The sequence below is a fragment of the Anopheles gambiae genome, chromosome 2, assembly GCF_943734735.2.
Source record: "Anopheles gambiae chromosome 2, idAnoGambNW_F1_1, whole genome shotgun sequence".
NCBI classification, from domain to species: domain Eukaryota; kingdom Metazoa; phylum Arthropoda; class Insecta; order Diptera; family Culicidae; genus Anopheles; species Anopheles gambiae.
In genome coordinates this window covers 9,326,092-9,341,759 of record NC_064601.1, presented here as the reverse complement: position 1 = coordinate 9,341,759, position 15,668 = coordinate 9,326,092, and the positions used below count along the sequence as shown (strand labels likewise).

The 15,668-nt window shown below is 47.3% G+C and overlaps 1 protein-coding gene across 2 annotated transcripts in view; it reads left to right on the top strand.

Annotated features, from left to right (window-relative positions):
• Positions 1–15,668, top strand: part of LOC1281422 (serine/threonine kinase SAD-1) — a 34,352-nt gene that overhangs the window by 8,750 nt on the left and 9,934 nt on the right. For both annotated transcript variants that reach the window (XM_061646574.1, XM_321330.6), the window contains exon 3: positions 15,166–15,651. In XM_061646574.1, coding sequence (XP_061502558.1) covers positions 15,431–15,651 — 221 coding nt within the window. In that variant the 5' untranslated portion in view covers positions 15,166–15,430. The remainder of the gene's footprint in view (positions 1–15,165; positions 15,652–15,668) is intronic.

Below are 15,668 nucleotides of genomic sequence, written 5' to 3'. Positions count from 1 at the left end.
TCACTACCATGCTGCCAAAGATAGATTCTAGAGATTCTTGTTGAGAGAGCATGACATTTGGGGTTTACAGAATATTTTGATAGATTCTAGACTACGAATATAGAAAAAGATATCATAAAATGAGCTCTTAGGTAGTAGTTCAAAGTTAGCCCAACAGATATCCCTAACGAACAGAGAACTCACAACACACTCAGTAGCCGACTGTTGATATCCTGACGCCACATCCTCCACCAACTGCTTCGACCAACCAGTGATCCAGTATTGCAAACATGAATCCTCCCTCGCTGCAGTGCTGGAAATGGTTTTATGATAAAACCCATTAACCCAGTCTAAAGCAATTCCAATTCCTTCCCGTGTTCTCGACTCACTCGTTATTCGCCATAGTAAAATCTGGTCCATTTGCTCCCGGTGTTGAAATTACCCATCCCGAGCTCCTCCAACGGCACTGCATAGCCAATTCCAGCAAAAAGCAGGTCAATCGGGTAATAATTCAACACACACACCACTCCGCTAGTTCTCGTACGACACCGATGGCTCCCTTCGCTTGGCCCACGCGTGCAAAAATCGTCCGGAACTGCTCTACTTACGCACGAGGTGGAGGTTGTTCGTTATGTTCGGGGACCGTATATTAGTTTGCTGCTGCTGTTGTTCCTTGTCGTTTGATTTCCAATTCCGGTGGCTTTTCAACATCGATCCATCGAACTGGTGACATATTGCGGCAGCAGCAGTAGCAGCAAACACACCAGCTCTATAGTCTCTCCTCTGCCTGGTGCCTTGGTACACACTATACTGCAGCGAACGGGGAACGGGGCCGAAGCTGTGCTTGTTTTTCTTTGCATTTTCTCACCCTAGTCGTGTGTGCGTTTGTGTGTCACTGCACTGTGTGCTCTTGTGCTCTTGTGCGCTGTGACGCATTATATTACTGCAATTCGCCTGCTTGTCCCTTTCGAACCAGATTGATGATTGACCGAACCCCGGGGTCCGCGGATCCGCTGGGGAGTTAAAAAAACAGGACAGGCATCACACAAAAAATACCGCAGTCAGCCGCGCTGGTGGTAGCAGCCGGAAGTCGCAGCGGAGTTTGCGTTTTGGGTACGGAATAATGGAGAATCGAGACACTCTGACGTGCAATGTCGGCAGTTCTTGCCAAGGTGGGGCACACATTTTTGCTAGTGGAAGCTGCTGCTACTCTTTGAACGAATGACCAAGCATGGGGTATGGGGAGTCAGGCTAGTCTGCATCGGTGCGTCGTATGCCAAGATTCGTTCCCGCGTGCAACTGCATCGGAGCGGTGCCCGTGCTGCAGTAAAATGCAATTTAAGGATGCACTTTTCTCTCTGCCCTCCCCTATCTGTTGTGGCGCACTTGAATCGCACTTTTGTATCAATTTTGCAGCCGGAAGCAAAGTGGCAAAGCTTTCGCCAATATTGTTTCATAAAAAAACTTGGAAAAATAGTTAGTTTTGTTTGCTTAGCTCGGCTCCGTGTTTCGGTGGTGGCGCGTTGCGGCCAAAGCAAAACTGACGCCAAATGGTGCACGAAACGCGCCGCAAACAACACCCGGAAGGCTGGTCGGTGCTGGTGGTGGTGGTCCGCTGGTTGCCGAAAATAGCAGCGCAGCAGCCAGCGTCCACTGGGTTATTTGGGGATCATTATGCAGCATTATAAACTGCTTATGCTGCGAAAGTCGTACGTACCGTGCCGCCGTGCTGCGTGTATGTGATTTGAAGTGCTTTTATTTATTGAGATGTGTGAACGGTTATTTATAGAACAATCATTAGAGAGACATGCCTGCCTGCCTGCCCTGGTGTCTTGCTAATGTGCGTGTGTTCACTTTTGAAAGATCGCGCCGCATCCACTTTCCGCAGCCGTTAGAGTATGAAACACTTTATTACACAAAAAGGGCATTTTTTTGGTCATCGAAGGCTGGGAAGGAAACAAGTGGAAGGAAGATGCACGTAAAACAAATGAACAGCAAAATAGTGCTCGTGTCGAAAGGCTCAAACTGTTGTTGTTGTTATGGTGGTGAAGAAGCAAATGATAAACGAGTGCACTAATGACCTAGCACGATAAGAAAAACAGCCATTCAAACACTGCGAAAAGCGTTCGCGCCAGGTGTGGTTTTGCCTCCCCCCCCCCCCCCCTCCATGGAAGGAAGGAGTAATCTACAGAGGAAGCTTGGCATGAGTTGCGTATTGGTTATTGGTGTGTGTGTTTTTTTAACATTTCGCTGGAACAATCATCTTCAAAAAACGGGATCTTTTCCAGCCTTTTACTGCCTGTTTTTCAATGTCTGGACTAGGCGCAGGTGTGGGGAAAGTTTTACCGAAGGCAATCGATTGTTGTATGTTGTTGCAATCGATGTTGTTGTTTTTGGTGTTGCTTTTCCACCTATGGATGAAGAAAAAAAAAACAAGCGCAATAGCGTATGTTCGATTCCCCATATAGTAAATTAATTTCAGCGGTTTTTATGATTTCCTCAGTGTGTGTGTGTGTGTGTGTGTGAGAGAGAGGGGCTAAGAAAATCGATAACAAGCGTGAGAAATTTAAAAGAATAAAAAAACAGTAACGGAAGACAACATGCCTCTGCAGAAGAGGAGAAGGAGAAGACGATTAGGCAAAGTGCTTGGAAAAAAACAGTAAAGAACCGCTACTCAACACCAATGGCCCAAGATGGATAGTGCCCGACCTACCTACCCTTCTCACCCTCTTTCTCTCTCTCTCTCTCGCATTGCGATCGTCGCACTTGAGCTGAGCACAGCATAAGCACAGCCATAACACGCAACTTGAAACGCTCGTTTATATGGACCGACTCGGGCGCTGCTACTACTACTTTATATCGAGTCCGCGCTTCAAAACTGCTAATGATGATGATGATGGGGAGGGGTTGGTTTTACTTGATTAGCGATATATCGGGGTCACCAAATGCTTCCACCAACCCCATCTCTCGGTGTCCAACGCCACAAGCTTTCCTGTGTTGCCACCCCTTTTTTACATCGCCGCCTTTTTCCTCCCCTTTTAATCAGTCCATTTAAAGAGCTCATCCATACCCTGTGAGACTGTGTGCCTCGGCAGTCATCTCGTATTTCTCTGGCCGTGCGCTACCGAAGCAGTTTGTTGTGGCCAAGGGTAAGGGTGGTGTGTGTGTGTTTTTTTTATTTGTTTAAAGCCGAGGTCGAGCGGAGGGATCCGTTTGATCGGCTGACCGGAAGTAATTGGCAGCCGGTACGATCCCCGGCCTGTGCTTACGGAAATAGGAACGTTCCGGCGAACGCGCGCCCCACACATACTGACGGAGGCATTATTCGGGTTGAAATGAAAATCGATCGGTAGCGCTTTTCTGTCCAGTTGTAGTGTTGTTTTATGCCCTCTTCAAACCCTTTTTTTCATATTGGAATTTATTGGATTTTCGACCTGCTGGCAAAACTAAAACCAGAATTAACCCATTTTGCGGGGAAATAATTGTAGAAAAAAGGTTTCATCAGTTTGAGATCTCTAACAAGCTCATAGTGTGATGAAAGTAGCATTGAAAACGCCTGGAAGATTAAGCTAACATCTAATACACTTCCTTTCAATTTGATATAAATTTTCCGCTCATATTTGACGGCACATAATCGATGACAAATCGGCTTGAGCCGCACAAGCGAAGGAAAGCATGCAACACGATATAAATATCGTATTTTCCTCCCCCCCCATTTCGTTCGGGCGTGTGCGGTCGGGTGTAGAGTACATGAACTTTGGCATTGACGCAAAGTGTTTCGCTTCTGCGGACCAGCATGATGGAGAAAGCATCGCTGCTAGAGAAGATGTAGTGGAGGGACCATTCTGCCCCCTCACGGCTGGCTGTGTTGAGTGCTGTTGCGGTTGCGTACTATGGAAAGGGACCGTCTCTGGGTCACACGGCCACTTCCTCCCCGCGCAAGGAATGTCCTCCGGTCTCTGTTGCAGCAGCGCGGCCCAGCATAGAACACCCTCATCATTATCATCGTGTCATGTTGGAGCGTTCCGTGAGGAGGCGTCGGTTGTTTATTTTTAAATCCCATTCCTGCCAGCCAGTGAATTAGGCAGTGAGTATGAGTGGTAGTAGCAGTAGTAGTGGCATCGTCACTGAAGGCGGAAAGGGACCCACCGTGAAACATACCGTGAGCGATGATGTCTCAGAAAGTCGAGTCAGCAGACACACATTGCGCGCGATATCCGTCACGCGCACGCCAGTTGAAGTCATTGATACTTACGCGCAAACACACATAGCTGTTTACAATGGGGCGTTGTGTATGTCTGGAAGATGTGAGACAGATGGGACATTTCTCACATCGAGCGAAAAAAAAGAAGACGATATTTCAATTTATAATGTGTGCCTCTCTTTTGCTTTGTTGCTCCAGATTGCTCGTCTCCTCTCGACCGACCGTTGTTGTCAAGATCAAGTTCGACCAAGTACAAACGTACCGGGGGGCCTCGGATCTTGGGTCCCGCGTGACGTGTGCGTTGTGAGAAGTGGATATGCAAATGGACGGGTAAAGCACACACACACAGACACACACTCGCACCTAACACTTTATTTTCATTAGTACTAATTTGCGTCCTTGTTGTTGACGGTGCGGTGCTGTGGAATGTTTGCAGTTTATTGTAAAGCGAAACGTACGCAGCAAGATGCAATTTCGGTTTGCTGTCGTTTGCGCTGCAATGTGCTGTGTCCTGTGTTACTGTCCTTCCAAAAACCGTTCTGCACCTTAGTTGAGTGTCCGGGGGCTTTGCAAACCTTAGGCAATGGATGGAATTATCACTTCACTTCCGGTCACTTGCAGCACAGCGAGTGCACGGTGACTGCTTACCACTGCCCCACGCCTGCCCATCATCAATCAATCAAGCTGATCGATCAATCAATCAATCAGCAGCCCATCCATCCATCTCGATTGGTTCGTGCAAAAACCGGCGACGATGCGCCATTTTGAGCGCGAACTGAACTGAAGCGCATAGGTGGAAATGCACCGTCACACCGTGACACACACACTGGCTGACGATGCCCCAGCGTCTGTATAATTTGTTTCTGTAACCCATTCTCGCCCCCCACCCAAATGTCGCTCCCTCTATAGAAAGTAATGTGCTGGAAGTAATGAAACTTTCCACTTCGCAGGATCACGGTTTAAAGATGGATTGGTTCGGTGGTGGCGCTGTTTGCTTAATAATGGCAACGCTTCTCTCGCCCGCCGATGCCGTTTTTACTCATCGCTTTGGCTAATTCGATTCACTGTGGCTTAGGGGTTGTCCCACGGGGTCCTCCGATGATGCTACTGCTGCTGCTTGGGGTAAAAAGGATGGACACAGCAGCACCGTGCCCGTTCGATCGATTCCAAATTTAGAATAATACTTGGTCTCTCTCTAAGCACAGCTCTTGGGCAAGAAGCTGTGTGTGTGTGTGTGTTCCCAAATGTAAGACACACGGAGCACAGAGTGTGCAGCTCATCGAATATCATCATCCTACCCGTGTGTGTGTGTGTGTGTGTGTGTGTGTATTTTCGTTTTAATTTTATTACTATTTTACAACTCAACTCACACACTAGTAATTGGACACAGCGCGTGGGAAGAAAGTAGCAAAGTTCTCGGGGGGGGGGGGGGGGGGGGGGGGGAAGGGGAGGGAGGGATGGCATCCAAATTATACAGCGAGTGCATTAGAGTGTAACGTGCACTCTTTAACGGTTGCAATTGCATTTTAATGTGCATTTGATTGAGCGAGGCTAAGATCGGTTCGTGCTGTGTGAGGTGGATGAGGAGGTGTCTTTGAGTCATCGTATAGAAAACACGGTCCCAATGTACAGAACTGCAACGCACTTTTGTTAATTCAGATTAGACTCTGGATCATTAACAGGATGAACGCATAGAAGAGGCATCATCGCTTAATTGAAACGGCATAAAATGTGTTCCATTTCGTTGTAGAATACACGAAAGACGTTATTTTGGTGTACTACACTGTTGCCCCGATGGGCGATGATGCACCCGCCGCCCGCGCCCTGTGTGTGTGTGCATCCGTCATCAGCATCGTCGTCATTGAAGCATGAACGGTGGTGGTCATCAACCATCCTTGCGAAGGTCGCGGCAATCGAGCGTACCCAATATATCCATCCGCGCAATGGTCGTGTTATTCAGCGCGTCCCGTCCCGTCCTGTCCTGTCCCGTACCCTATCGGGATGCGCTGGGTGGAAACGAATTAATCAACGGTCTTGCCGGTCGGTCCGGTTATGGAGGCGTGATGGTATCTCTAGGCCATCTCGCACGTGCCCTCTCGCAGTGGTTAAAATGATGTTATATCTATGGAAAGTGACTTTCGAGTAGATGAGATGAGATTGGAGGAGGATTTTGGAAACTGTGCTACCTAGAACTTGTGTTGCCCTCAAGTTGCTTTGAAACTTTTTGGTTGATTGAATTACGCTTCCAAGCGTCTGTGTTTGACAATAATCACCTAACCATGCTGTCATGTGGTACCTCATTTATGGAGCTGTAATTATAATGAATTGCTTTGACCTTTGCAAATGTGATAAAATAATACATTGCTCGTAATCAACTGCTCCGGCGCATATGCTATTCAACTCTTTTATCAGTTCCGATTCCGCATCTCGTGCGAATCGGCGGAGGGCCACTGTAAAGCTGTGGCTCAATTGCTTAACAATCCTTGTGCTGCCCACTGGATGGAGGACAACGGTCAATGGACACAGCTTTTCGGGCAAATGTCAACTCACCGTGGCCCTCCCAACGGGTAGGACTTTGCTTGCTTGCACATTCATTCACCAAGCCAAGGGTGTGTGTGTGTTTGTGGTGCTTCTGGCTTCTGAGTTTTACAGGGTTTTCCAGGAGTTCTCATAGCTGTGGGACACTTTATTGACTCTTTCTTGCGTGAAATGAACTTAATGTAATGGGAATTGGACTCTATAACACCCTTGTTGTATAAATCCAACAGGAATTGTACCAAGAGTACAATTTCCATCATATAAAGTTCATTTCCAATAGGAAAGAGTCAAGGAAGTGTCCCACAACTATGAGAACCCCTGGAAAACCCTGTACTGCGCGTGCACAACCGTCCGGAAGGTCAAACGCGTCCGGAACACTGCGCGGGGGTGGATCGGAGTTTCGGTGTCGACATATTGAAAGTAGTTGTATCGTCTTCATCATCCACATTATTAGCATTCCTCCCGATTGCTTGTTTATACCCAGCACTGCGGCAAATTAAATCTTGATCTCCCTTGGTTCGATGTTTTCGATGTCGAAAGATCTAAGGGACTTTTTGTTAGAAAAAAAAACGTCACTTCCATTCGCCAGATGAATTTGGCACATTTGTCAATGAACTTCACGTAGTCTTGGGAAGGGTGGTGGAGGATGGTTGTATTTTCGTTTCGAAAATAGATACTGAGTTTTGGATATTTTTATGTCCACCATCCCATCTTTTTCGCTTTCGCCCTTCCGTTGGATGCGGGGTTGTTCGGTTGCGTACCGCGGTACGCTTTGCCGTGGAACCGTGCACGACCAAAACAGTGCAAGAAACACGTCAGCAGCAGCAGCAGCGATGCCGACGGTTCTGGGTTTCAGGAAGGATTGATGATTAACGGGGACCACAGCGAATGTGACGCACATTCGCGACCGGCCGGCACGCAACTCTTACGGGGCAGAACGGCGACCCGAACCTCCCGGGTTTTCTTTTTCGCCGGGGGGGGGGGGGGGGGGGGGGGTTGTAACTCCCGCGCACAATTGATGCAAAACAATTCATTTCAGCGAAGAGACTAGAGCAGATTGAGCCCAACACTCCACCGCGGTTTTGCCTTCGAGCGTCCTTTGACGGATGACGTAAATAATACATCTGTCACGTAAACCACAGTTGCATCATCAAATTTGGGAAGTTTTTTTTTATAATTAAGAGCGTTAAGCGAAGTCGTTATTTCGTACGTTTCTAACGTTTGTGTGTGTGTGTTAGAACAACCTCTTAACGTTGTTAATGAGCGAATTGGCTTAAAAAACAGCAGCAAAAAATTAAATTAAGCAGATTTCAATTATCGCTCCTAGTTGTTGCGAAACTATATGACATCGCGGCTAAACATTGGTAAGTTGAAAAGCACTCAGAAGATTCGCTCAATTAAGCGAGAGATCTCTATTTTTAAGACGGTGTTTTGATTAGCTAAAGCGGTGTGTGTCGTTCCGAAATAGAGTGTTCCGAGTGGGAATTGTTTTTCGAATGAAATCGCAGGCATGAAGTTAGTAGAAATTAAATCAAGTTATGTACAATATTTCCAAAATAGTTTGGTGAAATTTTCGCTCCGTTCGTTGCTTTCATCTTGAATGAATTACACGCAAAGTGAAGTTCGTGACGGCACTACAACGACCCATGAACACATGCTCTGGACTAAATGAAGACTAATTCTCACGCGGGGCAAAAGGGAAAACTGTCTTCGTCCTTCAGGTTGATGGCCTTGATGGCCTTGACGCCTTTCCAACGCACGGTTTCCTTTCACACACACACACACGCTCTGGTCCCTTTTGCTTCTGGCCGTGCTGTCACTAAACCACTAACTCACCTTGTTGTGCATTGCTCCGGCTGAGGGGTTTGTTTTTCCTGGAGCTTCTCTGCCCTATTCACCGCTGCTTAGGTTGCGGTATACAACGACAGCGGTTTATGATTTTATTAGTATAATTTTATTGCACATTGCGCCACTTTCGTGACCGAAATCCAGCAAGCTCCACCTTGTCCGCCGATGGATGTCTTGTTGTTGTGCGTATGCTGTGCAAAAGGAAAAGCGCCAATGGGGAACCACTGGGCAGAGTTGAAAGGCGTTAGATATATATCAGAAGAGAGTAAGTGTGTGTGTGTGTGTGTGGGAAAGTAAACCGAGTGGTTGTTGACCTAAATATGTTAATTTAGTTTTCCCTTCGGAGGGAAACTGTCTAGTGAAATATGTGCTATTAGTAAGTAAGGCAAGATCCAAATCTCTAACTCCATCACTAGTTGAACAAAAGCGGAGTAATTAGAGAATTGAATGAAAGGTTGACAAATTATTTCAATAGAGAGCAGTCAGTGGTAAGGAAATGGTCACTATCAACACTATCAAGCGACTAGCAAGTAATTTAAGCCGAACGCAAAATTCATCGCATTAAGACATTACCACACACTCCCTGTAATTCTTATCAGCAAGCGCAAGAAACAACGAACCCTCCTTCGTGATAGCAACTTCAGAGGGCAACGGCACCGCCTATGTTTACGCCTTCTGTGGAACTAATTGGAGGTAGTTTTTTGTTCCGTTGTGTCAAGGTGTTGCTAGAAGTTACGATTAAGCTGGATTAAGGAGCTGGATGTGAGCAGACAAACTACAAGGCACAAGTCGTCGTACCGACACACAGTGTGTCAGTTGAACGGCTCATCCGGTTATGTTTTTTCGTACCACTATCACAATGTACCACTGCTTATCGGACGAAATCAGCGTGTGTGTGTCACACCTGACGGGGGATGTTCTATATCTGCCGCGAAGCCGGTGAAGGTCAATGTCTGGCCTTGATGACAGTCTCTAGCGTATATCAAAAATGTCATACAGAGTTATATTCCGTTTGTGATTTTCGATTCAGCACTGGTTCCCGGAGAGGCAATCCAGCGTTTGAAGCACTCTTCTACAGCTTACCTCGAAAGTAAAGAGCGTTAAAGAGTTTGCGGAACAAAATTACCCCAAAATATCTATGGGTAAATGAATGGGAGAACTCGCAACAGAACCGGAACCATCGATGAAAACGCGCCCAGGATATAAGAGCGGCACAGGCACAGTTAGTAGGAAGATGGTTTATTTATAGTACCCCCCCTTAACTCCCCTTCCTATGAACGATGTCCTCGATCTGCATGCAGGACGGATGAACTGGTGGAGCGAGATTCGCGGGCTGTGTTTTAGGAGACAGGAAGGAACTGTGAAGACGACAGGGTGGCAGAATTCGATCGCAAGAAGTACCTCAGCTTATTCGGCTAAACTGCGGCCCGCGGATATATATATTTCGTGCAGCCAGTGGGTGGTTCAGGTTCAGGTCTGCTTGCTTTCCTTCCCATTCCCGCGTCTTCCCCCGTGGTGGTGTCCTGAGCGGCTCTGTTACTACATACCACCCCCTAGGGAAGCTCCAAGAAGCAGCGGCAGGCGATCGCGGGATGGTTCGTGTTGGCGTAAGGTTAAAATTAAAATTGAAAACAAAAACATTTTGCTGCCAAAATTAACCCACCCACCGAACATGCACACGCCCCCTCGCTTCCCCCTTCTTTCTTCCTCTGTAACCAACCCCTCCCCCCAGCATTGTCTGCAATTCCGCGGGGAAATGTGGTTTGTTTTCTTGGTTCTTTCCCCCCCCCCCCCTCCGTTTACCCGACTCTTCTTTTTGCCTCTCCACCATGGGACACTAAGGGAACGCTCGGGGAGGAGGTATGCAAGATAACAGAGAGAAAGAGAGAGAGAGAGAAAGAGAGAAGGACGGGAGCACGCGGGTTTTGTTGTGGTTGTGGGGCGAAAATGCGAATGAAAATCGTGAGCTCGCTTCGAATGAGTGCTATTTTCATTCACTACTAGTGCTCTCCCCATTCCCAATGCTGCCCTGCCGGTGTTCCAATGGTTGTGTCGTGTGGCGTTACTTGTGTTGCGGACCATTTGTCACGTCAAGCCCCGTGCTAAAAGTTGATGGTTGCTGCTGCTGTTGGTTGGTGCTCGTTTGCTGCCGCACGCTACACGAACACTACCCGTGTGTTCTGCCGGCTCGTTTGAGGATAGAGATTCACCTTTGCCTGCGTGCTGTAAGCTTATCGTCAAGCTATCAAATAGCATTTAACTATGCGTTCAATTTTCGGGTTGTGAATGAACCTTAGATGGCCTTTTTTGAATGCTGCTAGTTCCATTCACTAGTGAAGCGATCGACTACGAAATCTAATTGAATTTAAATGTACTGCAGGTGGATCCTCCCGAGCGGGCGACTTGAAGCACAAAGTTCAAACACTCTGGGTGGTGTCGTCTCTCGGGTGGCAAACACTGTCCGGGATTCCGGCACGGTCGCACCGTGTCATTTTATTATTATACAACGCGAAACCGTCCCCAGTCGCTCAGCGCATTATAAAAGCGCGTTCTATCGCCTCCCACACTGCCTACAGTGTGTCCCCCGCTTGACACCCCGTGGTTGTCTGTGTCTGCGTCGATGGGGAGGTGTCAAGAGGCCAAGCGGTCAAGACGAAGTCGTCACTAGCGCGCGCACCGATCGAACCGACCGGGTCGGTCTGCTGTTCCACATACCTTTGGCCGACACTGACCGATCCCGAGCGGTGCGACATTGGGCATTAGCGTGGTGCGCGTGTGTGTGTGTGTCTGTGTTTCGAGGCCGATCCTCAAGGGAAGAAGCACATCAAACGGGGGCTTCACTGCCCCGACATGCAAATCAGCTGTACACTGTCTGTGGTTGTGTGTGAATAAGGGATGATTTAAGGTGGCGTTTCTGTAGGAAGTTGGCAACGAGTTTAGAGAGAGAGAGAGGGAGAGGGAGACAGAGAGCACCGTTGGTGGATGGATTGATGATGGACAGATCATACATGCAAGGGAGCGTCTTTTTGGCAATGGGATGGTTATTGTAAAGGGGATTTTGAGCTGCTGCCAATATATGATGCTGTCCATCATCCGTGTACGTCTGTGTGTGTGTCTGTTGGGGAAGGTTTCGCGAATTCAACCGGATGGAAACGGTCACCGGGCGGGCCACCGGTTATGTAATGTGTGTGTCTGTGTGCTGCCAAGTCCGTTGTCTCGTTGTGTTTTTTTGCTGCCTTGCCTCTTCGTAAGCGGTAAGCGTTTAGAATGATCTTTCTACCCCATTCATGTTCCATAGAGAGCAAAGTGTGTAGTGCGAGTAGTGTGGGGTACGTTTGTAAGATGATATTGACCTCGTTTTTGTATGCTGTTATGCAAACTATCGCACACTGCAAAACTGCAAACGCATTCAGGTGTGTGGGAGAAGCACATGAACCTGTTTCTCGTTGGACTCGGTCACTCAATGAAAGCGTTCTAAGAAGTTGTGAGACTTTAAATGTTGTATTTTTGTTGTCGCTGCCCCTTGTGCGGTCGATATTCGGTAATGCTGACGCACGACACGACGAGCAGGAACTGTAGCAAACCCGCGGGTGTGCTTTGTGTCGTCGTGTGTGACGTGCGAGAAAGCACGCAACAAAATAACAAAAAATAAAATAGAGAAATGTGATTGACACATACACACATACCACTGCCTGAAAGGGTCAATTGGTGACTGTCTAACGCAGTGATGTCAAACTCAGTTTGGGTCGCGGGCCGGTTAATAGTTCAAAATATTTCTGCGGGCCGCAGTTGAACCGATTGGGGTTTTACAGCTTTAGTATTCCAGTTTTCAAAATTTTTAAAAATTAATAAAAAGAAAACAGCAGGTTGTGGAAATTACTTTTAATTTAAAATAATTTGTTTAAATAATTAATGACTATGTGTATGTACATGGTTTTCTATTATTTTATTATAAAAAAATAATAATTTTTAGCTTTTGGTCAGTTGGTGGTTTCTCCTCCTTCACCCACTACTACACCGCATGGTGCATTCGATCGCGAAAGTCAGTGAAAACTTATCCTTCGACATAGAATCAAATCAGAATCGTATTTTTTCGCAGCCTTCAATAATAAAATGCATGTCAAATTCTTCACAATATATATTTGATTATGTAGTGATGAGAGAATCTATTTCTTCTATGTGGCATAACGTCCTACGAGGACATGCCGGCCTAGACAGGCTTTCGTGACTTAATTCATTACTACGCAGACGATCCATTCTAGGCTTGAACCCATGACGGACATGTTATAGAATCGTTCGAGTTGACGACTGTACCACGGGACCACTCCTTGAGAAATGAGAGAATATGGAAATAAAATCATACTGAGAAAAGCTGTTCATTACTACAGGCTTCATTACTACAGGCACACGGAGTGCAAATCTAGTCTTTTGTCAACGCTAATGACTGATAACGATAACTCATAATTTTAGCCGAAGTGCCTCTTAATCCATCTAGTGAAGAAAGTGCTATTTCGATACATGAATGGGCGAACTATCCAGAAAGCCTCAAAGTCAGCATACGGGTGAAAATATACGGTGACCGACGTTAGGGTGCCGCCACTAAACAACTATTAAAACACACGCTACAAGCTATCTTTGCGGTTACTTACCAAGAAGTCCCTATCAGCATCTTACTCCACTCTTCGTTCTTCCTAAGCGGATAAAAATTAGCTTCATTCAAGTAACTGCCAAAGTGCTTTGAATTGTTGCGGATTGAAAGCCTTCGCGGTCCGATATGTTTGACATGTCTGGTCTAACGCAAACGCCAAGGCGTGTTTTTGGTGTTGTAGTTCGATCCCCCCCCCCCCCCTCCCCCCTTCGTACCAAAGAACCTTTTGGACGGGGGACGACCAACTGGACCGGAAATGGGTAACAATCGTAGGCAGCGTGGGCGATGCAGATCCGTAGGTTCTTGGCAGATATCGGCGGATAAGGGTGTGTGCCAGCTCTCTCGCTACGCTCGCCTACAACAACGTGCCGGGTTATTTCTTTTTTTATTTAAATATATTACGAGTACCCAGTCCTTGTGCTTACTGGTTTGTATGTTACCTGTTTGTGTGTTGTTATTTCTCTTCTTCTTCTCTTCGCTCTGTGTGCCGGTGGTGACAAGGTTCCGTAGGTTGCAGCTTGCCAGCTTGAACCGATATGGTGTGGTTCAAGTTGTGCTGCTGCTGCTGCTGCTGCTCACGGGGCCCCTTCTAAACCTGTCTACCTATAAAAGGGTTGTGTAATTCGCTCGGCCTGCATAACTACAGGCCCGGTTTGCTCGCACGCGCGCGCTCTCACATGGCCAGAGCATGCTTACACAGACGGCTCACAGCAGAATGCAATCCGATCGATGCACTTCCGATGATGATGCTTGTGCGTTTTCTAGGAATTGCAGAGGATTGTGGAGTTTAAACGCGCATTTTATGTTTATATTTGGCCGATCAGTGGTTCAGAGTGTGTGTGTTGCTCCTGTTTAATTGTTTGCCAACTTTCAAACATAACGATCACCGTTATGTGTGCATTTACAGGGTTTTCCGAGCCAATTTCCAATGTCTACAACATTTGCCCATTGCTTGCGAGATGTTTTTCAACAGCCTGTCAAATGTTGCATCTGCATCACAATGATGTTTCAGTTCTTCCACATGATTTTCAACACAGTTCCCAAGCACAGATTTAGTATGATAGTTCTTTGTGATGTGTTGAAAATCATGTGTAAGAATAGAACTTTTATTTATGAAGCTATTTGACAGCTGTTGAAAAACATCTTGAAGGTGATGAATAACAATGTGCACATTCGAAACTGACTTGAATGCCCCTGTAACCAACGGTTGCTGGAAAAGATAACTGTTTTTGCACTGTTTTTGGTGCTACAAATAGATTAATTCTATTAGTAGGATCACCTTTCAACCAGTGCCAGGTGCGGTTGTGACCAGCCGATGTAATTAATTGGCATCGCCACCTTCATCGCCGCGAGCGACACGTTTTTGGTTGTTGTTAGTGCACCCGCACGTTTTTGTCTTTCCACGCACTGTGTGCCCTTTGTCGGCTTCCTGTATTGGATATTGCTCGAAACCCCGAATTTCCATCACGCGTTTTTAGCCCACGCATTACGGCTCGCCCGAGCCATTCCCAATAATCCCATTTGGTGGGGAAATTTCAAACCGACCCGCACGGATCGTATAACGGCCGACTCCTCCTCCTCCTGCGGGAAGCCTTTCCAACGGTAGCGCAAACACTTCCGCCACGTGGCGGCGTGTCTTGGCGTGCGGTTCGTTGTTCGTTGCTCTATCTATTGCTCACGTGGCGTGAAATGAGCATGAAATGAAATGGGTTGGCCAGTGCCAGTGGTCGCTTGATTTGTATGAATTTGCAGGTGTGTGTTGCAACTTTATGGTGATGGTCGATCATTTGGCAGGCGAAATTGAATTATTTTTTTCCTGTTTGTTGCGTTTTTTCCCATTTATCAGTAATCTAATGTGGATGTACCAAAATACTCGATGCTTTTTATTCAAAGTTTGACCTATATTAACGAACGGTTTTTCCTTTTCCCTTTCTGTTGCTTTTTACAGTAAATGGTGTCTTTTGCTAAATGGCATACAGCGGAGTGATCAAAAAGGCGTAACAATCTTCCCCGATTCGCGCTCGGATGCTGCTAGAAAGCGAGTAGAAACCACACCACCACCACCACCAGGTGGTCGTCACACACGTATCTGACGCAAGACGGCCGACGGTTCGCGGTGCTGTGCGGTGAGCTGCGTTGGACCGTGGGGTGGGGGACGAGGGGGACCCCGTGAGCAAAGTGCCAAGTGCCGAGCGCGCACGCCACCTTTCAGCATGCAGCGGTCGTTCGGTGGCCTGTCGGCGGCCAGCCGGGCAGGAGTTTACGACGGCAAAATAGCCGGCCTGTACGATCTGGAGGAAACGCTCGGTTCGGGCCATTTTGCCGTGGTAAAGCTTGCCCGCCACGTCTTCACCGGCGAGAAGGTGGCGGTAAAGGTGATCGAAAAGACCAAGCTGGACGAGATTTCGCGCGCCCACCTGTTCCAGGAAGTGCGGTAAGTGTGCCAAAGGA